This window comes from Nilaparvata lugens, chromosome 12 (genome assembly GCF_014356525.2).
Source record: "Nilaparvata lugens isolate BPH chromosome 12, ASM1435652v1, whole genome shotgun sequence".
NCBI lineage: Eukaryota > Metazoa > Arthropoda > Insecta > Hemiptera > Delphacidae > Nilaparvata > Nilaparvata lugens.
In genome coordinates, this window is record NC_052515.1 from 308,754 (window position 1) to 334,443 (window position 25,690).

Sequence of the window (25,690 nt, forward strand, 5' to 3'; positions counted from 1 at the left end):
GAAAAACATGCTTAAAGCATCATCACGTCTGAACTATGTATGATTCTGTGATTGTTGTTTTTCGAGTATTCATTTGTATTTATTTTGTGTGGGAGAGAATTAAATTGAAATCCTGTATAACGATTCTTAATTTACCGAGGATGATCATAGGTTCATTTTCATTTTTATCAATTGATTATAATTCTAATAATTATAACAATTTCATCCAATTTGTGATACAAAGTTTATGTATTAACATAGAGAAACAATAGTGTAAGTAGATATACCATGGTGTAGGGCGTTCTTGTCGCAACTTTTACTGTTATCTCAAGCCGATTACTGTTGATTATCATCGAATTTTACTGTTTTGTTGGTGTGAGAGTGTATGAACGGCACAATATGAAAGACTACCAGTGTCACACAGCTTCACAGGAAAGAATAAAATGAACTATCGGCTTGAGATAACAGTAAAAGTTGCGACATAAAGGTTAAATAAACGCCCTATATCATGGGATATCTACTTATGCTATTGTTCCTCTATGGTATTACTCATAGACGTCTTAAGGCTACAAGTAAGATGGAAGTCTAATCAAATAGTTTTTCTATTTTAAATCATAGCATTGGTTGATACTTTTAATCTTCAGCATGAAAATATAAAACTCATTACAATCCATTTGTGCTTCTAAGAGACCCCTGCGGAGCACGGGTAACACTTGCTTTTGATAGATACAAAATATACAAATGGATGGATACAAAAATATACAAATGGAAAGATACAAAAATAAAATTGCTCTTGATGCATATTGACAAATTCTTGTTCTACTCAATATTGAAGTAGATAACTCACGTTATGATGGCAGTGGAGGAAGATAGGAGAACAACGTTGCCGATCCTCTGTCTTGTCAATGCCTTCTATAGAAGATAGCTGATACAGGCTTATTGATGTTATATCAACTGTTCATTCTCGTTTGAAATAATCAATTATATTTTATTAAGCATGAAATCATAATTCTATAATGAATTTTTATAATTGAAATGAAATATTTTGTTGATCAATTATCAATTCTACATTTTTGAAAGACGATGTAGGAACAGAGTAAAGCAAGAAAGAGAAAGCGCTATACGCTTTGTTGGATGATAGACAAGGATAGCAATACCATTGTTAATCAAGCACTGCCATTATAATGTGGACCTCACTATAAAGGAACATGTCATCAAAATTGTAATTTCTACATTTCAGTCTAAAGTGAGAATAATGAAATAGTTATTTGTGCAACTAGTGCGCAAAGTGACAGTTTGCTGCACCGAAAGAAACGTTTAAGGCGAGGGAGGAATGGTTTCTTGAGTGCAGCAGAGGTACTTTGTGCACGTATTTCACATTAAGTTTTTCCTACAGTTACCATTGAATATGAAAAGTGGGTAATCATGGGTAAAATTGCCTGAAATGCATCAAATGTTTTTCTGTGTAATTTTATTATTGATAAAAACCTTAATCCTAAAATCCTAAAGTCCTCATTGTCCTTGGTTATAATATATAATGTAATAATTAGCGCGTTGTGCTTGGTTGCACCTCTGCTCACTATAGCAGCCACAGCAGTCACTGTTACCAACTTCATTTTGATTTTGCTGCACTGTTGCTCCATATAACCTACTAAGTATTTGGCGTTGCCATGTTGCAAATCTGGAGTGCAGAAAAATTTTCCCGCACTAGAGCGGAAAAGTGATTCTTTGCGTTCTGTAATCGGTGCAGCAATGGCCACTTTTCAACGTAACTGTAGGAAAATTAAATAATAGTATCATACTCACAATAAAACAGTGGAAGCAGTTGTTGCTCCAACGCCCACATTGGGGTTGGCGGAAAATGCCAAAGTATTTGGTCCACTTCCAATGAACACCGAACTTCCAGATTCGCTATCCTTGAACTTCTCAAAAGTCATGGGCATATCAATAAGGCGAATGATATCATCTTTAGTTTTCAACACTCGTCTCTTAGTCCTGTTCAAAAAATGTTACATTGTTGGTATATTTTCTACAAACTAGAATCAATTGTCAGATGATATTTTATAAATGCTCAGATTTGCTGTTTGCGATAATCCTACTACAGAGTTGTGATCTATTCTGGAATGTTTATTCTATGTTCAAACAATTCAATTCATTTTGAATCTATTTAAAACTAAGATTTACTTTGAGCAGTTAGCATTCCACATAATTTATACCATCGCTCCCCAATAGAGTAAGAATGAGACTTCATCTTCCAATCCTTGCACTAATTATAACCAGTTCATACTCCAAAAAATAGCGTGAAAATTGAAGTTTACTCTCAAGGGGAGATAATCCTAGGAGGGATGAAAATAAGATTTGAACCTCAAATCATACCTCCAAAAAAGGGTGAAAATGAGATTTGATCCCCAAATCATACATCCAAAGATAGCGTGGAAATGGGAGGCAATCCTCGAATCATATCCCAAAGTATATATTTATTTATTTACTTTATATCACTTGAAAATGGCATAAATGTCTGAAATAATATGTTGTGATGAAATATTTTAAAAAGGGTACTGAGATTTTTATTTTTCTATATATTCATATCCTAAAGCATTAAAATGAGAGTTAATCCTTAAATCATAACTCCAAAAATAGCATGAGAATGAGGGTTAATCCCCAGATCATACCCCAAAATATAGCATGAAAATGATAGTTAATCCTCAAATCATACCTCCAAAATATGGCATGAAAATGGGAGTTAATCCATAAATCATACCCCAAAATATGGCATGAAAATGGGAGTTAATCCTCAAATCATACCTCCAAAAAAGCATGGAAATGAGATTTGATCCTCAAATCATACCTCCAAAAATAGGGTGACAATGAGATTTTATCCTCAAATCATAACTCCAAAAATAGCATGAGAATGGGAGTTAATCCTCAAATCATACCCCAAAATATAGCATGAAAATGGGAGTCAATCCTCAAATCATACCCCAAAATATGGCATGAAAATGGAGTTAATCCATAAATCATACCCCAAAATATGGCATGAAAATGGGAGTTAATCCTCAAATCATACCTCTAAAAAAAGGATGGAAATGAGATTTGATCCTCGAATCATACCTCCAAAAATAGGGTGACAATGAGATTTTATCCTCAAATCATAACTCCAAAAATAGCATGAGAATGGGAGTTAATCCTCAAATCATACCCCAAAATATAGCATGAGAATGGGAGTTAATCCTCAAATCATACCTCCAAAATATGGCATGAAAATGGGATTCAATCCTCAAATCATACCTCCAAAAAAGGATGGAAATGAGATTTGATCCTCGAATCATACCTCCAAAAATAGGGTGACAATGAGAGTTAATCCTCAAATCATACCCCAAAATATGGCATGAAAATGGGAGTTAATCCATAAATCATACCCCAAAATATGGCATGAAAATGGGAGTTAATCCTCGAATCATACCTCTAAAAAAAGGATGGAAATGAGATTTGATCCTCGAATCATACCTCCAAAAATAGGGTGTCAATGAGATTTTATCCTCAAATCATAACTCCAAAAATAGCATGAGAATGGGAGTTAATCCTCAAATCATACCCCAAAATATAGCATGAGAATGGGAGTTAATCCTCAAATCAAACCCCAAAATATAGCATGAAAATGGGAGTTAATCCTCAAATCATACCTCCAAAAAAGGATGGAAATGAGATTTGATCCTCGAATCATACCTCCAAAAATAGGGTGACAATGAGAGTTAATCCTCAAATCATACCCCAAAATATAGCATGGAAATGGGAGTTAATCCTTAAATCATAACCCAAAATATGGCATGAAAATGAGAGTTAATCCTTAAATCATACCTTAATATATGGCATGGAAATGAGAGTCAATCCTCAAATCATACCTCGAAAAATAGCGTGAAAATGAGAGTTGATCCTCAAATCATACCCCAAAGAATAGCATGAAAATGGCAGTTAATCCTTAAATCATACCCCAAAATATGGCATGAAAATAGGAGTTAATCCTCAAATCATACTCCAAAAAAAGGGTGAAAATTAGATTCCATCCTCGAATCATACCCCAAAAGTAGGGTGAAAATATGTGTTAATCCTCCATAAATCGTTAGTTCGCTCTCATGGGTTGAAATTTATTCAATCAACCTCCATTCAACCTCTAATCAACCTCCATTCAACCTCTAATCAACCTCCATTCAACTTCTAATCAACCTCCAATCAAACTCAATTCAACCTCTAATCAACCTCTAATCCACCTCCATTCAACCTCTAATCAACCCCCAATCAAACTCCATTCAACCTCTAATCAACCTCCAATCAACCTCCATTCAACCTCTAATCAACCTCCAATCAACCTCCATTCAACCTCTAATCAACCTCCAATTAACCTCCATTCAACCTCTTATCAACCTCCAATCAAACTCCATTCAACCTCTTATCAACCTCCAATTAAACTCCATTCAACTTCTAATCAACCTCCAATCAACCTCCATTCAACCTCTAATCAACCTCCAATTAACCTCCATTCAACCTCTTATCAACCTCCAATTAAACTCCATTCAACTTCTAATCAACCTCCAATCAAACTGCATTCAACCTCTAATCAACCTCCAATCAAACTCCATTCAACCTGACATGTGAACAAGTGAACATTACTTGTGTGTGATCAGCCACACTTGTATGAGTAAGGATAGTCTGATGCTTGAACATTCAAAATAAAAGCAAAGGATTACTCACATTTCGTCTGATATGTCGAGATAAGGGTCATAATCTCCATAAAATTTCAATAGTCCCACTGGAAATAAATAGAAGAACTATCATGAGCTTCCAAGAAATGAAAGATGTGATATCATAGACAAAATATGGCATGAGGAGTTTTGAATTCCATGCTACAGGGCGATACTGTTCCAAATTTCACTGTTAAATCAAGCTGATAGTCCTAGTAGTTGTTTTCACTTTCCTTGCCCTATTACCATAGGAAATGAGAGTCAATCCTCAAATCATACCTCGAAAAATAGCGTGAAAATGAGAGTTGATCCTCAAATCATACCCCAAAGAATAGCATGAAAATGGCAGTTAATCCTTAAATCATACCCCAAAATATGGCATGAAAATAGGAGTTAATCCTCAAATCATACTCCAAAAAAAGGGTGAAAATTAGATTCCATCCTCGAATCATACCCCAAAAGTAGGGTGAAAATATGTGTTAATCCTCCATAAATCGTTAGTTCGCTCTCATGGGTTGAAATTTATTCAATCAACCTCCATTCAACCTCTAATCAACCTCCATTCAACCTCCAATCAAACTCAATTCAACCTCTAATCAACCTCTAATCCACCTCCATTCAACCTCTAATCAACCCCCAATCAAACTCCATTCAACCTCTTATCAACCTCCAATCAAACTCCATTCAACTTCTAATCAACCTCCAATCAAACTGCATTCAACCTCTAATCAACCTCCAATTAACCTCCATTCAACCTCTTATCAACCTCCAATCAAACTCCATTCAACCTCTTATCAACCTCCAATTAAACTCCATTCAACTTCTAATCAACCTCCAATCAACCTCCATTCAACCTCTTATCAACCTCCAATTAACCTCCATTCAACCTCTTATCAACCACCAATTAAACTCCATTCAACTTCTAATCAACCTCCAATCAAACTGCATTCAACCTCTAATCAACCTCCAATCAAACTCCATTCAACCTGACATGTGAACAAGTGAACATTACTTGTGTGTGATCAGCCACACTTGTATGAGTAAGGATAGTCTGATGCTTGAACATTCAAAATAAAAGCAAAGGATTACTCACATTTCGTCTGATATGTCGAGATAAGGGTCATAATCTCCATAAAATTTCAATAGTCCCACTGGAAATAAATAGAAGAACTATCATGAGCTTCCAAGAAATGAAAGATGTGATATCATAGACAAAATATGGCATGAGGAGTTTTGAATTCCATGCTAAAGGGCGATACTGTTCCAAATTTCACTGTTAAATCAAGCTGATAGTCCTAGTAGTTGTTTTCACTTTCCTTGCCCTATTACCATAGGTAAGGAAAGTATTGCCTTCCGAAAAAAATTAAATTACCCCAATTCCTAAATTTCTATACGTTTCAAGGTCCCCTGAGTCCAAAAAAGTGATTTTTGGGTATTTGTCTCTATGTGTGTGTGTGTGTATGAGTGTATGTGCGTCTGTGTACACGATATCTCATCTCCCAATCAACGGAATGACTTAAAATTTGGAACGTAAGGTCCTTACAATATAAGGATCCGACACGAACAATTTCGATCGAATGCGATTCAAGATGGCGGCTAAAATGGCAAAAATGTTGTCAAAAACAGGGTTTTTCGCGATTATCTCGAAAACGGCTCCAACGATTTTGATCAAATTCATACCTAAAATAGTCATTGATAAGCTCTATCAACTGCCACAAGTACCATATCTGTAAAAATTTCAGAAGCTCCGCCCAATCTATGCAAAGTTTGAATTTAGATTCTCAATTATCAAGCTTCAGATACAATTTAAACGAAAAATTACGAGTGGAAAAGATTGAACATGAGAATCTCTACAATTAATGTTCAGTAACATTTTCACCTGAAATCAAAAATAAGCTCGAAATTCGAGAAAATGTGATTATTCAATTGCGAACTGTTGGCAACTGTTGATTCTATTAAATGATTCATTATGGAGAGATAGCAGACCTCGTGTATCACCAGCGTTATTGCCCTGTCACCAGCTGGCTCAAATCTTTGAATAGTAGACTTAAGATGCGCGTGAACACTAGCGTCAGATGATCAATTTTCATAACGGCAAGGAAATTTGTGTGAGTGCGCCACACCAGATTTTTGGTGAAGCTATGTGACGCTGGTGGTCCCTCATACTGTGCCGTTCTTAAAGTCTCACCCAGCCAAAGCAGTAATAATAGACAGTTATCGGATTGAATTAACAAAACATTGGCTTGAAATTTAGAAATAAACAACCTATTTCATGGGATATATTCATTCAAATATTCAAGCTGTTTTGCAAATGGCCTACTCACAAGATAATCAGATTTACAGATAATTATTTTAAAAGTGCTTTATTCCAATGGATTTCATCAATAAAGCATATGTATTTCATAAAATCAATATGAAGTTCATATTTTTCATTATTATGAGTATTAACTTTGCAATTTCCTTGAAGGTTTTTATTCTTGGTTGAACTGTTGTCAATTATAAAGTCAATGAACATTTTTTCATAATTTTAAAATATTACATTACTTGAGAAATGGATACATAATATTATTATTACCGAATGCAATCTCTTTTATTCAAACCTGTACACGTTCCAAAGAATCTCTTGTGGCGCACTCACACAACTTTCCTTGCCATTATGAAATTGATCACCTGACGCTAGTGTTCACGCGCATCTCAAGTCTACTAATAAACAAAGATCTGAGCCAGCTGATGACAGGACAATAACGCTGGAGACATACCAGGTTTGCTATCTCTTCATAGTGAATCATCTTAATAGAATCAACAGTTGCCAACAGTTTGCAATTGGATAATCTCATTTTTTCGAATTTCGAGCTTATTTTCAATTTTAGGTGAAAATGTTACTGGTCTAAATTGTAGAGATTTTCATGCTCAATCCTTACCACTTGAATTTTTTTGTTCTAATTGTATCTAAAGACTGATAATGGAAATCTAAAATCAAACTTTCCATAGATGGGGCGAAGCTCCTGAAATTTTTACAGATATGGTACTTGAGGCAGTTGATATAGCTTATCAATGACTATTTTAGGTATGAATTTCATTAGAATCGTTGGAGCCGTTTTCGAGAAAATCGCGAAAAACCCTGTTTTTGACAACATTTTCGCCATTTTAGCCTCCATCTTGAACTGAATTTGATCGAAATTATTCGTGTCGGATCCTTATATAGTAAGGACCTCAAGTTCCAAATTTCAAGTCATTTCGTTGATTGGGAGACGATATATCCAAAAACCACTTCTTTGGACTCAAGGGACCTTGAAACGTATAGAAATTTAGAAATTGGGGAGGTACCTTAATTTTTCTCAGGAAGCAATACTTTCCTTACCTATTGTAATAGGGCAAGGAAAGTGAAAAGCAATGTACCTCTTGAGGTGCGTACAGATTTACGTACCGCGAACATGAGCAATTCACTTTTAATCCGCTGATGCCAAGCTTTTTAAATCTGTATCTTACCGTTTCTGTAAAAATACAGATATAGTTAGCTGATTAAAAGTGAATCGCTCATATTCGCGGTGCGTATGTCTGTACGCACCTCAAATCAATACTAAACTGTATCTAGTATTGGTGCCAAGCCACGTGAGGCGTTCTCCAGAGGAGACGGCAGGGCTGGAAAGTCTCTGATTGACTGATTATAATCAGTGATAATTATCACGTGATTCCCGAACGCCAACCCAATCAGTCAATCGGATAGCTTCCTGCTCGTCTGACAAACGCCTTATGTGGCTTTGCCGTCTAAGGTAAAGTTATCAAGGACAAATGAAGCTGGCTTTCCACATTCTAGAGTGCCAGTGAACATATCAAGTACAGAATATTATACCTATGGTTTCTTGTAGGACTATTCACACTCACCCGGCCGAGCTGAGTGGAAATAGTCCAATAAGAATTCATGGGAATTATATTTTCGCCACACTGCACAGAAAGCAGCTGTTTTCAAGTCCCTACGTAGATCTGAAAGACCTTGTTTGCAGATGACTCTCGTCTGACGTAAGAAACAGGTTTCTTTCCGGCCTAGGCCGGAAGGAGTACTCTTTCCAGCCGCTAACATGGAAGTCCGTAGCTAATAAGTCATCCGCTAGATCGGGCGAGTGACCACTCTCTCCATCAAAGTTGCCATGATTTCAGTTCGAATTTCGAATCAAACTAATTCAGCATTCGCTTCGCAACCTTTTTTATTCAATTATTTATTTTTGATTAGCGCATTCCGAATTTTCAAAAATGTTTGAAGATGACAACGACTGTGATATTCCAAGTGAAATTTTAAAAGAATCTGAAATCCTGACTGCAAATCTTCTACCACTAAAATCAAGAGATAGGTGCAATAACAAGTATTCTTTATTCATTTTGTCAGCAATACCTGTAGTGTGGCGAAAAATATCATTCGCACCATGGGCAAAAATGTTTTTCCGGCTCTCAATCTTATCTAGTTTTCGGACTTGAAAACCGATTTCGAGCCGGAAAAATCTCATTTTCTGCTCTAGGTGCGAAATATACTATACTAATCAAGTTAATCGAATACTGCTATCATAATGTGAACTCACCGTATTGCACAGCTTGTCCTGTTGTTGATTTGATGTATTTGACTTCAGTTATTTCCACAGTTAATTTTTTGTCTATCATTCTCTTAGTGTATATCTCGACGCCATCAAAGGTCTGAATCTCGCTGATAGGCTTTTCAAATGAAAGATGATTCACGACTCTGTAGATACTCTGTAATAGTACAATAATATACTTGGTAATCTATAAAGAGTGAGTTATATGTATGGGAACACTTCAATAATAGTCCAGTCACTTTATATACATTAGTGCATGCAATTTATATTGTAGTTCTGATTTTCTAATATATTATTCGAGTACATAAGAGAAGTCCAGAACCAATTTCTTCATGCAAAATTCCCTTGTTCTAGATACAGGGTGGCCCAAAAACCTCGTATTTTCGGCTCATTTTCCAGTTTTCAGCTATTCCTGCCAAATATCGTAATCGGACAGAAAAATTTGCTCTTGACTTTTTGTTAGACCATAGAATTCTGAATAAAATGAGATCATTCGGAACTCTCTATCTCCAATGAGTACTGAATTATGATTTATTTCAAGAATGAGTGAAATTTAAAGAAAAAATCTATTTTGATGGATTCTAGTTTTTGATCAACAATATCTTCCAATTGTTACCATTTATATGATTCAAAATCCCTCTGAGCATATTTTTGTGCTCAACAATCTGAAATCAGGTAGAGCGCTCTATCTCATATAGATTTCCAGGTACACCTGACAACAATGCTCCTTGTATTGTGAAAAACGCCTAATTTTCAGCTTCAACTATCATCACCAACTACATTGTCCTCACATTGATATTTCGCACAATGAAATAGGTTCATGTTCTATGAGAATCACCCGTTAGATGCACTTCATTTCAGTATTTCCTAGTGGAGAGGCGCGCTTAAGAACACCTCAAGGATCAAAATTTCAAACACTTATAACTTATGACACAATGCTCAGATTTCATCGTACTACACTTCATTCTTCTCGGCTCGTCAAGGCGGTCCAAAATCATGTACCATAAGTCAAATTTGGTCGATAAATGGAAAATTTATTGTTGAGTGTGCTCAAGCCCATATCCCAATACACAGAAAATGGCAAATTTCTATATTCAAAGCTATGTATCTCGGTAACCCCTCATTATAAAAATAATCTAAAAAAAGATGGGGGCAAAATTTTCTGTCCGATTACGAGATTTGGCAGAAATAGCTGAGAACTGGAAAATGAGCCGAAAATACGAGGTTTTTGGGCCACTCTGTATCTAGCAAAAGGAAATTTTGCATGAAGAAATTGGTTCTGGACTTCTCTTATGTACCCAAATAATATATTAAAAAATCAGAACTGCTATATAAATTGCAAGCACACCCCATTTTTTATGTCTATATTGACTGGACTATGAATATTGCAAACTATTTACTGCAACTATGCCCCGTTTTGGAAAGCCAATTTCGACTCCAACTGTTTAAGTCTAGAACTTACCTAAATCCCGAGCTCGGAAACCGGCCAATAAAGATTGGTTCAGTGGTTACTGAGATCTCAGGGTTGAACTGTGCACTATAAATACAGTGTGAGTCATATGTATGGGAACCCTTCAATAAATTAGAAACTATTTATTGAGACTACACCCCATTTTGGAAAGCCAATTTCGACTCCTTATATAATAATATAATCATATACATGCTTATGCTTTTTTTGCCACACTGCACAGAAAGCAGCTGTTTTCCAGTCCCTACGTAGATCTGAAAGACATTGTTTGCAGACGACTCTAGTCTGACGTCAGAACAGGTTTCTTTCCGGCTAAGGCCGTAAAGAGTACACTTTCCGGCCACTTTTCGAAAATTTTGAAAATGTGTTTGGACAACTGTGCCATATGGTGCATTGAGTTCAGGAGGGTGAGATCGGGAATTTCCACCCAACTTTGAGTACCCTATGACGTCTGGTTCTTGAGATATGAAACATCAAAGTTTCCCTCCCCCCTCATAAAACATTCTTATCCAATTTATTATTCTTTTATAGCTGATGCCAGAAAGTTTCATCAGCTGTAAGTAGGTTACACCATGTCACCCACGAATCACATGGTGTAACCTACTTACAGCTGATGCAATGCATCTATTTATTGCCAAGCTAGATGACAACTCTACTTGACATCAGCTGTTGGAAGGCACAAGAGACCCACAAAACCACCTTACTTTTTGGCGTCAGCTATACCTGTAATGTGGCGAAAAATATCGTATGCGACTCTCTCAGAAAGGCGTTTACGGTATTTGGATAACATATTCCCGGGCTTGGCAAGCCTCGCCCGGGAAACTATCCTCATACCGTAAACACTAACTTTCTGTGCTTGTAGCGTAATAAACTATATCAGGCCCAGTTTGGTTAATACATAAAATATATACAAATAATAATAGATAGATAAAATAACAAATAATGGAATATACAGGGTTTGTCAGTGAAACGGGAAGATGTGAAAAACCGAGGATGGTTCCAGGCCTATTTCAAACTCTTCAAGATTCCAATCGTCAAGTTTTCACTTTGTCAAGTTCAAAAATAGACCCTTGCGGAGCACGCGTCACCTGCTATAGTGAGGTCCACGTTATAATGGCAGTGGAGAAAGATAGGAGAACAACGTTGCTGATCCTCACTGTCTTGTCGACGGTAGCCAGTTTTTTATATCCAGTTTAATATTTTCGCTACTCTATTGTCCATGATAAAGTGATTTGGAATAAGGTTTTTTATTTTAGTACCTATGTAAATTAACTGCCTCCTTATACATTCAATATTAGTGTTATAGGTAACATATTTGTTAGCAGTGGCCCCTAGATTATAACAATTAAGTGTAGAGTTTAATGTGAGAGGAAAATCGGATCTATATTTTATGAAGTACTCAATTACGGTTTTTATGTATAATTGACGTATAGTCATGACCTCAAAATCACTAAAAACCATATCTGTTGGATAGAACCTGGGTTTGCTTGGAATAGTTTTAATTATCAGTTTCTGTGCTACACGTAAATCAGCAATATGACAGTTGAAACAGCCTCCCCAAACAACTATGCCATACTGCAGAATTGACTTGACTAGAGCATGATACATCATTTTCAGATGGTTCTTATTAAGAATTCTGTTAACTTGGTGAAATTTGAAAGATAAATATCTCATTTTTCTACATATGTATCAAATATGAATATCCCATTTAAGGTTTTCATCAATAATTATGATTCCCAAGTACTTGGTATTAGTGACTTTTTTAATGGTTGGACAATCACAATTACCCAAGTTTAAATTGCACTGAGAATGGAGTCTCAAATCTTGATTCTCGTTAGGCTGCCCTACTCTATTTGCAGAGAAAGTTATGTAATTAGTTTTTTCAATATTAAAACATAAGGTATTCTTATCTAACCACATCTTAATTAAAAGCATATTACGTTCAGCTATGGTATGAGCTTCATCCCATGAATTACCGTGAAAAATAGCTGCAGTATCATCTGCAAAGGATATCACAGTTGAGTTTAGAAGTCTTAAATTTGAAAAGTCATTTACATAGAGTATGAAAAGGATGGGAGAGAGTACAGTACCTTGGGGAAGACCATAAGAAGTTATGTTAGTTACACTAGATTGATCATTAATGGTTAGGGACTAGATTCTATCACTCAGATAGCTTTTGAACAGTTTAAGCGAGACTCCTCTGAAACCATAAGACTCTAGTTTATTGAACAAAGTATTATGAGGTATTGTATCAAAAGCTTTGCGTACATCCAGGAAGACCGAAATAGTTTTCTTATTGGAGTTTATTTTATCAGATAAAGTATTGATGAATTTTATTAGAGAGTCAGATGTACTTTCACCATTTTGGGAACCGAATTGGTTCTTGCTGATTATTTTCATAAGAATTGTTCATTCTCGTTTAAAATAATCAATTATATTCTATTGAGCAAGGAGTTATAATTTTAAATAATTTCATAATGAGTTTTCATAATTAAGATGAAATATCTTGTTCATCAACTTTTTTCTGCCCTGGTGTTGATGCGACTAGGGGTGTATGCTGAAGAAATAATTGGCGATCATCAGTGCGGCTTCAGGCAAGGGAGAGGTACAACAGATCAGATATTTACAATGAAGCAGATTATGGAGAAGTGTTTTGAGTTTAACACAGATCTGCATATGCTGTTTGTGGACTTTCGCCAAGCTTTTGATAGTGTTAAGAGAGGCAGCATGATGAGAATCCTTCTTGAGTTTGGAATCCCTAGAAAGTTGATCAATCTCATAAACTTGACAATGGATGGCACAACGGCTCAAGTTGAAATCGGTACCAAGTCGAGTCGGACGTTTAATGTTACAACCGGTGTTAGGCAAGGAGACGCACTTTCAGCTACACTCTTAAATCTGGTGTTGGAAACAGTAATTCGGAAGCTGGGACTGCGAAGCATAATAGTAAATGGAATGTGTCAGGTTCTGACCTATGCGGACGATGTTGTGTTAGTTACAAGAAATAAAGACAATCTAAAAGAACTTTTCTGTACATTGAGGGATGAGGCTGGAGGTGTGGGTCTGGAAATAAACATTGCAAAAACAAAGTACATGAGAATGTCAGCAAATGAGCAGAGACAGGTAAATAACTTGAAAATATCAGATGGTTATGAAATAGAAGGCGTTAGTAAGTTCAAATACTTCGGGGTAATGCTAACTGGTGATAATAGAACGAGTAATGAAATATATGACAGGATCATGATGGGCAACCGTGCATATTATGCAAAACAAAAAATTTTCAAGAGCAGACTCATTTCGCGTAAAACAGAAGAAAAAATGTACAGGACGTTAATAAAGCCGGTTGTGACATACGGATCAGAGACATGGACGATTTTGAGCAAGGATGAGAGAGCACTGAGCTCATTTGAAAGAAAAATGTTCAGAAGGATTTGGGGACCGAAATGGGATGATGGAAATTGGAGAGCCAGGTATAATAGTGAGATTGATGAAGCCATTGGGCAAGAAAACATTGTACGGTCCTTAATGGCAAAACGTATAGAATGGCTGGGTCATGTGGCAAGGATGGGTGAAGGGAGAGTCCCATTGAAGATGATGGATGAGATGATGATGGTGACAAGGAGAAGAGGAAGACCAAGGGGGAGATGGCTGAATGACGTCCTTGACGATCTTTGGGTGCTAGGAGTGGCAGACTGGCGACGAAGAGCCCAGGAGAGAGAAGTTTGGAGGCATTATGTAGAGGAGGCCAAAGTCCACCCAGGACTGTAGAGCCACATAAAGTAAAGTAAAGTAAAGTAAGTATCTTGTTCATTGATTATTAATTCTACATTGTTAAAAGCCGATCTGGAAACAGAGCAAAGCGAGAGAGATAGCGCTATCCGCTTTGTTGAATGATAGACAGTGATAGCAATACAATTGCTAATCAAACACTCGCATTATAACGTGGACCTCACTAGAGTATATAATAATATCATAGAGAAACAATAGCAAAAGTAGATAACCCATGGTATAGGGCGTTTATGTCGCAACTTTTACTGTTATCTCAAGATAACAGTAATAGTTGCGACATAAACGCCCTATACCATGGGATATCTACTTACGCTATTGTTTCTCTATGATAATATACTCACGTTTGCAGCTGATTTGCACAAGAAAGCCTCTTGTTTGCTGTATGAGAAAAAAGTCATCCAATAATCACCGGAGATAGCTTCATTAGAATGGATTATTTCATCTTTATTCATTAAAATTGTCACATCGGTTTTGAAAATGTCATCGTAGGGGACTTTCTTGCATTCCCTTGAAAACAGAATAGAGAATACAATATAAATATGAAATTGAGAATCCAAATCTAAATTTAAAATTCTAAATATAAATTTGAAAATCTACTTTGTGAAAATACTTAGTAATGAAAATTTGGTGATTTGAAGAACTACAAGACTCTTAACCTATTTCGGACTATGTGGTATCTAAATTTGGGAGAGGAATTGTACAAGGTTACCTTATTTTCCCTCTCCCTTTTTATTCTTAATCTTTATTAATGATTTCAATGTAAATGTACCCAGCTTATCTGTGCTCTACGCTGATGACACTGCCATTTTGGGTTCTAATGTAAATGTAGATAGTGTGTTAGACAGCCTTGTTTTGTCAATGGACCGTAGTAAAGAGTGATATTGTCTGACACTTAATGAGGGTAAAACAGAGAATTTAATAATCGAGAAACAATAGCATAAGTAGATATCCCATGGTATAGGGCGTTCATGTGGCAACTTTTACTGTTATCTCAAGCCGATAGTTCATGTAATTCTTTCACGTGAAGCTGTGTGACACTGGTAGTCTCCCTTATTGTGCCGTCCATACACTCTCATTCCAACAAAACAGTAAAATTCGACAATAGTCAACAGTAATTGGCTTGAGATAACAGTAAAAGTTGCGACATAAACGCCCTATACCATGGGATATCTACTTACGCTATTGTTTGTCTATGATATAATTTTCACTTTTCGTAATAATTCAAAATTGAGCACCAGCCGTACCTGAAGCCAGTGATATTATCAGGAATCATGCTGGACAGCAAGCTGACCTGGACTAGTCATGTAGAATATTCATGTAAAAAGTTGGCAAGAGTCATGTTTCTTTTAAGGAAATTGAAATGTAACGTTAGTAAGGAAGTCTTGATTCTTACCTATTATGGTCTTTTCACTCTCAACTAAACTATGGACGTCGACTGTGGGTTAATAGTAGTGAGATGAAAATAGTATTTGTATGGCAGAAAAAAGCTATTCGTTGCATAGTTGGCCTAAAGAGTGATGAAACTTGTAAAAATAGCTTTATTGAACTGAATATTATGACTCTCCGATCTATGTACATTTACTGTAACCTAATTTATGTTAAAAAGAATATAGATGATTTCAAACAACACTATCATCAGCATGCAAATCTAATCAGACACAGGGATAACATAGTTACGCCATGTATCAGACTAAGCAAATCATTAAAAAGTCATAGGTATCAGCAATATTTATTGTTTAACAAATTGCCGTGCACAATCTGAATCTGCCAACAAAAAAAATCCATTCCAACAATATCCACTGGCTGAAGCAAAGTGCTTTTTACTCTACTGAAGAGTATCTTAATCTTACTGACATAAATAACTGGACTGGTAATTGATTTGTAATCTTAATTTTTGTAATATTTTTTACTGGGTCGCGTGTTGCGCCATCACAAAGTGACAAAGCCTATTGTATAATATTATGTACTTATTGGTCAATGAAGATTCTTATTCCCTATCATTTTGATAATGTACTTATTGTATAAATGAATAAAGAGTGAATAAAACAATTTTTCAATAATTATTGTTAAAAAGACATACGCGGCGTTTTCGTCCTTAATAGTTTCAACGGTTTGTGTGCCCACTCTCAGATGATAGCCGACTTCATTAATAAATGTACTGAAAACGTTTCCGCTGTCCAAAAGGTAATGAACTTCTCTGAAAAAAAAAATCGATTCTATTGATTTTTCACTCTTGAAAACAATTTTAGAAGTAGAATACTATTCTAGCGAAACTATAATGTGACTATAGTCAACCTCACGAAAATAGTCTGATGGAACGATTGATTACCACAACACACATCGACGTGGCCAATTCGTTAGGTGCAGCCTATTATATATATATATATTATATATATATATATATATATATATATATATATATATATATATATATATATATATATATATATATATATATATTAGGGTTGCCACCCGTACTATATAATAAAATAAAGTATTGTACTTTATTTGGAGGTCTTGTACTTCATGCTTTGTAAGCAAGATAAAGTACGCAAAAATACTTTATTTTGCTCAATAAAGTTCTATATAATAAATTACGAGGAAATTAAAACATTTCAGGTTAGTAGAGTGGCGGAGACTGTCAGATTTTAACTAAATATTGGCTACATTTTTCCAGTGCATATGATGCTTTTGAGTTCAAGAATTTGTATAAAGTGGTTTCATATTTACTCTCTATCCCTGCCACTTCAGCATTTGTGGAAATGGTTTTTTTCGGTGATGAATAATAAGTGGAGAGATGAGAGGAGCAAAGCATCTTCGAATCTCATAATAAATGGTAATGAATTGATGATTTATTTCAATTTGAATGTTGATTGCAAAGATGCTTTGCAACTCTTCACCACTAAAAATTATTTATTGATGATGGCCGAAAGCAATATGAAATATATTTTCAAAAATAACTAATTGATTTTTTATTAAATTTAAGATTCATTATTGAACTCATTTTGTATTCCATTATATTCATCTATTGTATTTTGAATATCCATTCAAAATTAATTTATTTGCATGAGCTACTTATAAAAGTTATTAAAAACATTAAGCACCCTTTATTTATTTTTTCCAGGAGCACATTCAAGCTCTAAATTCAAAAAAATAATACTCAATAATCAGCCTTATAGAGCACTTGATAGAAGAAAACCATAATTATATTGATATGAATGCTAATATGAAGATTTTAAACGTTGGAAGCAAAAGCAGTAAATTAAATTAATGTAAAAGAAGATTTCATATCTACACTACAGCAAAATTAAATAGTCATAAACTAATAAATATAATTCAAATCGATTTAGATAATCCCATTTTTGATCAAATTATGCAAACCAAGGAATAGAACATAATATGGAGGATAGTCTTAAAATGTACATGAATTAGTCAATACTTTTTTATTCATTTATAATTTCAACTTGAAAATGGCTAAAAGAAGCTGAGAACGGTCGTTCTTTTAAAATATTTCATATAAATAAAGGGTGCTTAATGTTTTCAATAAATCGTTTAGAATTGTATTTTGAGAAGTAGACTACACATATCTTTGGCCAGAGTACAATTTTTTGCATTGAATTTCTCAATCTTGTGTACCTCAAATTATTTTGCAATAGCTTAGAGTTGATTAAATTGTTGAAGGTAACAATATTATGCATTTTTCAAGGAGTATAACTTACATTTTAAATTTAGAAGACCAACTCTAAAACTTTTTGGATTGAATAAAATAAATTATGTTTTTTCATAATGCTATATTAAACAACTCTTCTATATGAGCGTGTGCTTTGTAACAAATGAAATTAATTTATCTTTTTAATGATTTATGATTATTTTCGTCATCTATATACCATAAAAGGGAAATGGCACTCACTCACTGGCTGACTGACTGACTGACTGACTCACTCACTCACTCACTCATTCACTCACTCACTCACTCACTCACTCACTCACTCACTCACTCACTCGCATAACTAAAAATCTACCGGACCAAAAACGTTCAAATTTGGTAGGTATGTTCAGTTGGCCCTTTAGAGGCGCACTAAGAAATCTTTTGGCAAAATTTCAACTCCAAGGGTTGCTTTTAAGGGTCTGAAGTTCGTCTTTTAGCATGTATATTCTTCTTCTCCCAATCTCTTAATTATAATTGAAATTCCCATATCATATGTTACTATAGAACTATAATCTAGATAGAGTACCTCTTCGAAACAGTTGTTAACTGGCAACTAAATTAATAATTTTGTCAGGTTGGCATTAAGTTGAGTTGACTTTGTTAGGATGGCACCAAGTTGAATATTTAAATGCATTTATCGCGGAAAAATTGATTGGGCACTGCTACTTCAATCCTGGGAATATTATATTACTAGCCGTCAGGCTCGCTTCGCTCGCCGTTTAGCCAGACGTTTAGTCTGGACCCCCGACTGGATTGTCCTAACATAATAAAAAATGCAGGCGAGCGAAGCGAGCCTGCTAATCTCATTCTTGGACGATCCAGTCGGGAGTTCAGGGGGCGGAGCCCCCTGGCTAGACGGATATGGCGAGCGAAGCGAGCCTGACGGCTAGTACCAGTATGTAATCAATAACTTTCCAAGCTATCATGTTCTTATTTGGATAAATTGAATTATTCTATCAATAATTATAATGGATTCTAATAGTAATCAGTGATATTCATTTCAATCATGTGTATTCTTGTGAGTATATCAGAGTGCCACAGAATGCTGACTTTTTGATTATACAGATAAAAATTACATGTACTTTATTTAAATCTATTGTACTATATTTTTTAGGCCTTTGATTACCAATGTACTTAATTTTTTCTAAAAAAAGGTGGCAACCCTACTTGGCAGTCGGTTACGAGGACGGGACCTGCAACTATCCACAGCAGATAATCGAGCCCGGCTCTACCCCTCTGTTCCGAGAAATCATTTACCAGGTTCAGTGAGTAGCCAATATTTTCAATTTCATTATTATATATTATTCATCTTTTTTTTATTGAAGGAAAATCCTGTAATCATTCTCTTGTTTGTTTAAAAAGTTTTCTTAATATTATTTTATTCAAGTTTCCAGTTTAATTTTGAGTTACAATTTAATTGAATCGATTACTTAGTTCTCCAAAATATAATCTGTTTTTGTTTATTCTTTTAAAATATAATTCCTTCCTCATGAGTTATAGAGTGAGATCAATTCAACCTCTCGCAAGCCAAGCCATTTCCCCCCATCATAAATTGTTACCATAATACCAGCTCATTACCATAATGTCTAGCTAATTGTATTAAGTCAACTTTGAATTAGTTGATCATTCTCACAACCCTATAATACTAGCTCAATACCATACCTAATATAACCAAAATTACCAAAAAAATCACCTATACATAATGCCAAATATTAATTACCCCATTACATTGGAGATCCTATTCGAATTGATTAACCACTTTTCTGTCGCTTTGAAATTCTGGTTCGTCATCTTGAAACTATTACTTTTAATTCTTCTCCATTTTTACTTTCCTTGCCCTATTACCATAGGTAAGGAAAGTATTGCTTTCCAAAAAAAATTAAGGTACCCTAATTTCATGTTTTCTATACGTTTCAAGGTCCCCTGAGTCCAAAAAAATGATTTTTGGGTGTTGGTCTGTGTGTGTGTATGTGTGTGTGTATGTGTGTGTGTATGTGTGTGTATGTGTGTATGTCTGTGAACACGATAACTCCATTCCTAATTAACCGATTTACTTGAAATTTTAAACTTGAGGTCCTTATACCATGAGGATCCGACCATAAGAAATTCAATAAAATCCAATTCAAGATGGCGGAAAAATGGCGGATAATTACTAAAAAACCATGTTTTTCACGTTTTTCTCGAAAACGACTCTAACGATTTTCTTCAAATCTATATCATGGATAGCTATTTATAAGCCCTATCAACAGACATGAGTCTCATTTCTGGGAAAATTTCAGGAGCTCCGTAATATTCTTGAGAAAAATGGCGGATAATGACTAAAAATCCATGTTTTTCTCGGTTCTCTCGAAAACGGCTCTAACGATTTCCTTCAAATTTATACCATGGATAGCTATTTATAAGCCCTATCAACTGGCATGAGTCTCATTTCTGGGAAAATTCCATGAGCTCCGTAATATTCTTGAGAAAAATGGCGGATAATGACTAAAATACCATGTTTTTCACGGTTTTCTCGAAAACGGCTTTAACGATTTTCTTCAAATTAAAACCATGGATAGCTATTCATAAGCCCTATCAAATAACATGAGTTTTTTTCCTGGGAAAATTGCTGGAGCTCCGTAATATTCTCGATAAAAATGGCGAATAATTACTAAAAAACCATGTTTTTCACAATTTTCTCAAAAATAACTTGACCGATTTTTTCAAATTCATACCCTGTATAGTTATTTATCAGCTCTATCAAATGGCATGAGTCTCCTTTCTGGGAAATCAATGGGGGGTCCACCCCATCATTGGGAAATGGACTTTTCCTACAGTTACGTTGAAAAGTGGCCATTGCTGCACTGATTACAGAACGCAAAGAATCACTTTTCCGCTCTAGTGCGGGGAAAATTTTTCTGCACTCCAGATTTGCAACATGGCAACGCAAAATACTTAGTAGGTTATATGGAGCAACAGTGCAGCAAAATCAAAATGAAGTTGGTAACAGTGACTGCTGTGGCTGCTATAGTGAGCAGAGGTGCAACCAAGCACAACGCGCTAATTATTATTCATTATATATTATAACCAAGGACAACGAGGACTTTAGGATTCTAGGATTGAGGTTTTTATCAATAATAAAATTACACAGAAAAACATTTGATGCATTTCAGGCAATTTTACCCATAATTACCCACTTTTCATATTCAATGGTAACTGTAGGAAAAACTTAATGTGAAATACGTGCGCAAAGTTCCTCTGCTGCACTCAAGAAACCATTCCGCCCTCGCCTACGGCTCGGGCGTAAACGTTTCATTCGGTGCAGCAAACTGTCACTTTGCGCACTAGTTGCACAAATAACTATAGTAACCTCCTTCTCGTGCATGAGGTAGGTAGGAAAAAGAACACATAGTCGAGATATTTCATCTGTAGAGCAGCGACTTTTGATGACTTTAAAAAAATGACAACTAAAAAATCATCGAATTTCACAATTATTCACACAAAGAAAAAGTACTTTGAAAACAATTATACATACACATATACAGAAGTCTGATCGTAGTTTCAAATATGAGCAAGGAAAGTTGTGTGAGTGTACCACACCAGATTTTTTTCAATGGGAAGGTGTTCACGATACTTGATTTCGATACAGAATTTCAAGTGATGCCAGAATTTCCAGTAGGATACAATTTACAGGTGGGATACAAGATAATTAGCGAAAACTCGCTTTTCGAAAACCGTACATCGATACTTCAAACCGTTCCAATGTTATTCGTATTCAAAGATAATCATAAAAATACAATGAATGCCTCAAGGGTCAGAGCATATCAGGCGTATTTTCAGGCGTTTCAACAGTCGACAGGGCAGGAAGCTCTCCGATTGGCTGATTGGGTAGTAGCCTGAACTGCTCAGACCCGGTTGCACAGAATCCTGTCAAATTCTAACCCTGATTAATTACACCGATAACCATTCAGAGAAGCTTATTTTACAAAAAATCTTTTTCTGATCGGTTGGCGTGGTATTTAATCATGATTGAAATTCAAGAAACTTTTGTGCGACCGGAACTTAATGTGGTCTGGCTCCAAAAAAACTTACTTTCATCAGTAAAATAGTTCACTATCAATTATTCATAATCAAATAGTTAAGAGGTACTTACTTTCTAGTCTCCTTAACGTTTTTTTTTTGATATTCAATTTCAACAAATAATACAGATTTTTCCGTCTTGGTGTAAGGTATTATATCTGCAAGAAAAAATGTAGTTTAATTTCGTGTATACTCAAATTTTCCTTAAAAAAAACAATGATAATAATGGGTGATCAAGTTGATTCCTGAAAGTGCCTTATTAAACAGAGCTTTAACTGTAGAAGATATTCATTTATATTCTTCAAGTATTCTATATTCTAGTATTCTAATAGTAGGTTATTCTTTTCTCTAGGACGGTAGCGACTCCCAGAGGCTTACTAAACAGAGTCACAGAGTTACAGCAGAGCTGTGGTCGCAATTACAGCGATTTTCGGAGAAAACACACAGATATGGTGCTTAAAGATAGCATATTTTTACTTTCCTTGCCCTATCACCATAGGTAAGGAAAGTATTGCTTTCCGAAAAAAATTAAGGTACCCCAATTTCTAAATCTCTATACGTTTCAAGGTCCCCTGAGTCCAAAAAACTGGTTTTTGGGTATTGGTCTGTATGTGTGTGTGTGTGTGTGTGTGTGTGTGTGTGTGTGTGTGTGTGTGTATGAGTGTATGTGCGTCTGTGTACACGATATCTCATCTCCCAATCAACAGAATGACTTGAAATTTGGAACTTAAGGTCCTTCCACTATAAGGATCCGACACGAACAATTTCGATCAAATGCAATTCAATATGGCGGCTAAAATGGCGAAAATGTTGTCAAAAACAGGGTTTTTCGTGATTTTCTCGGAAACGGCTCCAACGATTTTGATCAAATTCATACCTAAAATAGTCATCGATAAGCTCTATCAACTGCCACGAGTCCCATATCTGTAAAAATTTCAGGAGCTCCGCCCTATCAATGCAGATAGATTCCCAATTATCAGGCTTCAGATACAATTGAAACAAAAAAAATCAAGTGGAGTAGATTGAGCATGAGAATCTCTACAGTTAATGTTCAGTACCATTTTCACCTAAAATTGAAAATAAGCTTTAAATTCGAGAAAATGTGATTATTCAATTGCAAATTATTGTTGATTCTATTAAATCATTCACTATGAAGAGATAGCAGACCTCATGTGTGTCTCCAGCGTTATTGCTCTGTCACCAGCTGGCTCAAATCTTTGAATAGTAGACTTGATATGCGCGGGAACACTAGCGTCATGTGATCAATTTTCATAACGGCAAGGAAAGTTTGTGAGTGCGCCACACCAGATTTTTCTCTGTGGTATTACCATGTATGATACAGTATCACCAAACATGATACAGAATCAACATCATATTATGACACAGTATCATTTCGACTTGAACACTAAAATCTTATACAAATTTTCCAAACTTTGAATGAATTCTACAAACAATGGGATATCGTCATATGCTATCTTTCTCCTATCATTTTCCTACCAACTATATATACAGGGTGTTTACGAACTAGGGCATTGTTCCTGGGTGAGAAACATATCTAAAATTCATAAATACAGTATATTGTGAAGATTTATCCATGTCATCTATTATTTTCTCCATTGAAAGTGCTGAAGACATTGATTCCAGGGACACCGGACTTATAAATGTCTCTCAAGGAGGTACCTTCATATCGTCCACATATTTACAATATTACAAATTTTCTAACAATTAATTATTATAAGAAATCGGTCAACTGACAGAAGAATGGAATATGCAGTAGGCAATTTAGACTTTGAATCGTCTCACAGACGATAGTGAGACGGAAATGATTCTAAATAACATGGGTTTGTTGGTGACAATGACAGGAGGTTGCTAATAATGTTTTTCTTGAAAAGTGGATTCAATGTTATGGCGGCTTGTTATGCCTATGCAGAATGTTTATGCTCACAAGTCGGTTTCCGATCTCATACTAAAACGAAAACAAGAGCTAACTAAGCTGTGATGTCACCGGCCGGTTCGGTAGGTCTAGAAACTATTCATCTATGAAACAGGGAAATATCGTGTTGAAAAGGGAAGAAGAAATGGGTGCAATCAAGTGAGAAGTTTTCTTCAATTAATAAATACAGTATGATTTGGAGCGGCTCAGACGTTTCAAGGTTCACCGCTGATAAATCTTGTCCTCTATCGATAGCATTCCAATGATACCATTCATTCAATACAGCACATTTTAGAGCGGCACAATTAATATTTAATTTTTATTAAAACTGGAGGCCTTATCAAAAATCGTTACACATACGTTTCTGCGCCTTGTTTCAAAGAACTTGCATACCAAATTTCATCCGAATCTGACAATAACTGCGGTACAAACAAACAAACAAATCAACAGACAAAAGCCGATCGAGTCGAAACTGAGACCTCAGCTTCGCTTCGGTCAATAACAACTTGACAAAGCTAAAAAAATATTATAATTTCTCAAATATTCTTGAAACAACATGGTGGCCGTTTAAAATGTTGTTTCATGAATAACTCGGAAACCGTTGGTTTTTCAAAAAAATTACGAGGATAACTTTTTTAGTAAATTTGATTACCTATCGATTGGTGCCTGATGTTTTAATATTAGACCAATATTAACTCAGATATGGCAGCTTTAGTTGTTTTTTCTTGTAATTAAATAGTAATGAATGGATAAATAAATGAATTGAAAGCTTACCCATTTCCAAACGTGTCCAGTTGCTACGATAATAGAAGCTCATATCAGTATACCTCACGGTTTCCCCACTGCCAGTTAATTTCACGGCGTAAATGTTTTGTCGGCCTAAGTTTCTTGGAAAGAATGAGACGCTCTTAATTGGTATTTTGCCTATGATCTCGTGTAAGACCAGATGAACATCGGGGCCATCTGTGATATGCTATAACAATTTAAAAACGTATAGTTTATCATAAATAAATAAATAGTCTATAACATCAGAGTCATCGATCAATTAATTTCTCGACATGCTCAACAAACTTGTTGACCGAGCGAAGTGAGGTCTGAGATTCAAGTCGACGGTTTGGCATTTCTCTTAATGTTTAAATGTTTGAATGTTTGAATGTTTGAATGTTTGAATGTTTGAATGTTTGAATGTTTGAATGTTTGAATGTTTGAATGTTTGAATGTTTGAATGTTTGAATGTTTGAATGTTTGAATGTTTGAATGTTTGAATGTTTGAATGTTTGAATGTTTGAAGTTTGAATGTTTGAATTTTGAATGTTTGAATTTTGAATGTTTGAATGTTTGAATGTTTGATGTTTGAATGTTTGAATGTTTGAATGTTTGAATGTTTGAATGTTTGAATGTTTGAATGTTTGAATGTTTGAATGTTTG

General features: G+C 35.2%; 1 protein-coding gene across 2 annotated transcripts in view; it reads right to left on the reverse strand.

Moving 5' to 3' along the window:
- Positions 1-25,690, reverse strand: part of LOC111064069 — a 106,071-nt gene that overhangs the window by 46,176 nt on the left and 34,205 nt on the right. For both annotated transcript variants that reach the window (XM_039438590.1, XM_039438591.1), the window contains exons 8-14: positions 25,037-25,235; positions 22,403-22,487; positions 16,642-16,758; positions 14,903-15,068; positions 9,293-9,461; positions 5,812-5,869; positions 1,786-1,974 (exon numbers count right to left, since the gene is read on the reverse strand). In XM_039438590.1, coding sequence (XP_039294524.1) covers positions 1,786-1,974; positions 5,812-5,869; positions 9,293-9,461; positions 14,903-15,068; positions 16,642-16,758; positions 22,403-22,487; positions 25,037-25,235 — 983 coding nt within the window. The remainder of the gene's footprint in view (positions 1-1,785; positions 1,975-5,811; positions 5,870-9,292; positions 9,462-14,902; positions 15,069-16,641; positions 16,759-22,402; positions 22,488-25,036; positions 25,236-25,690) is intronic.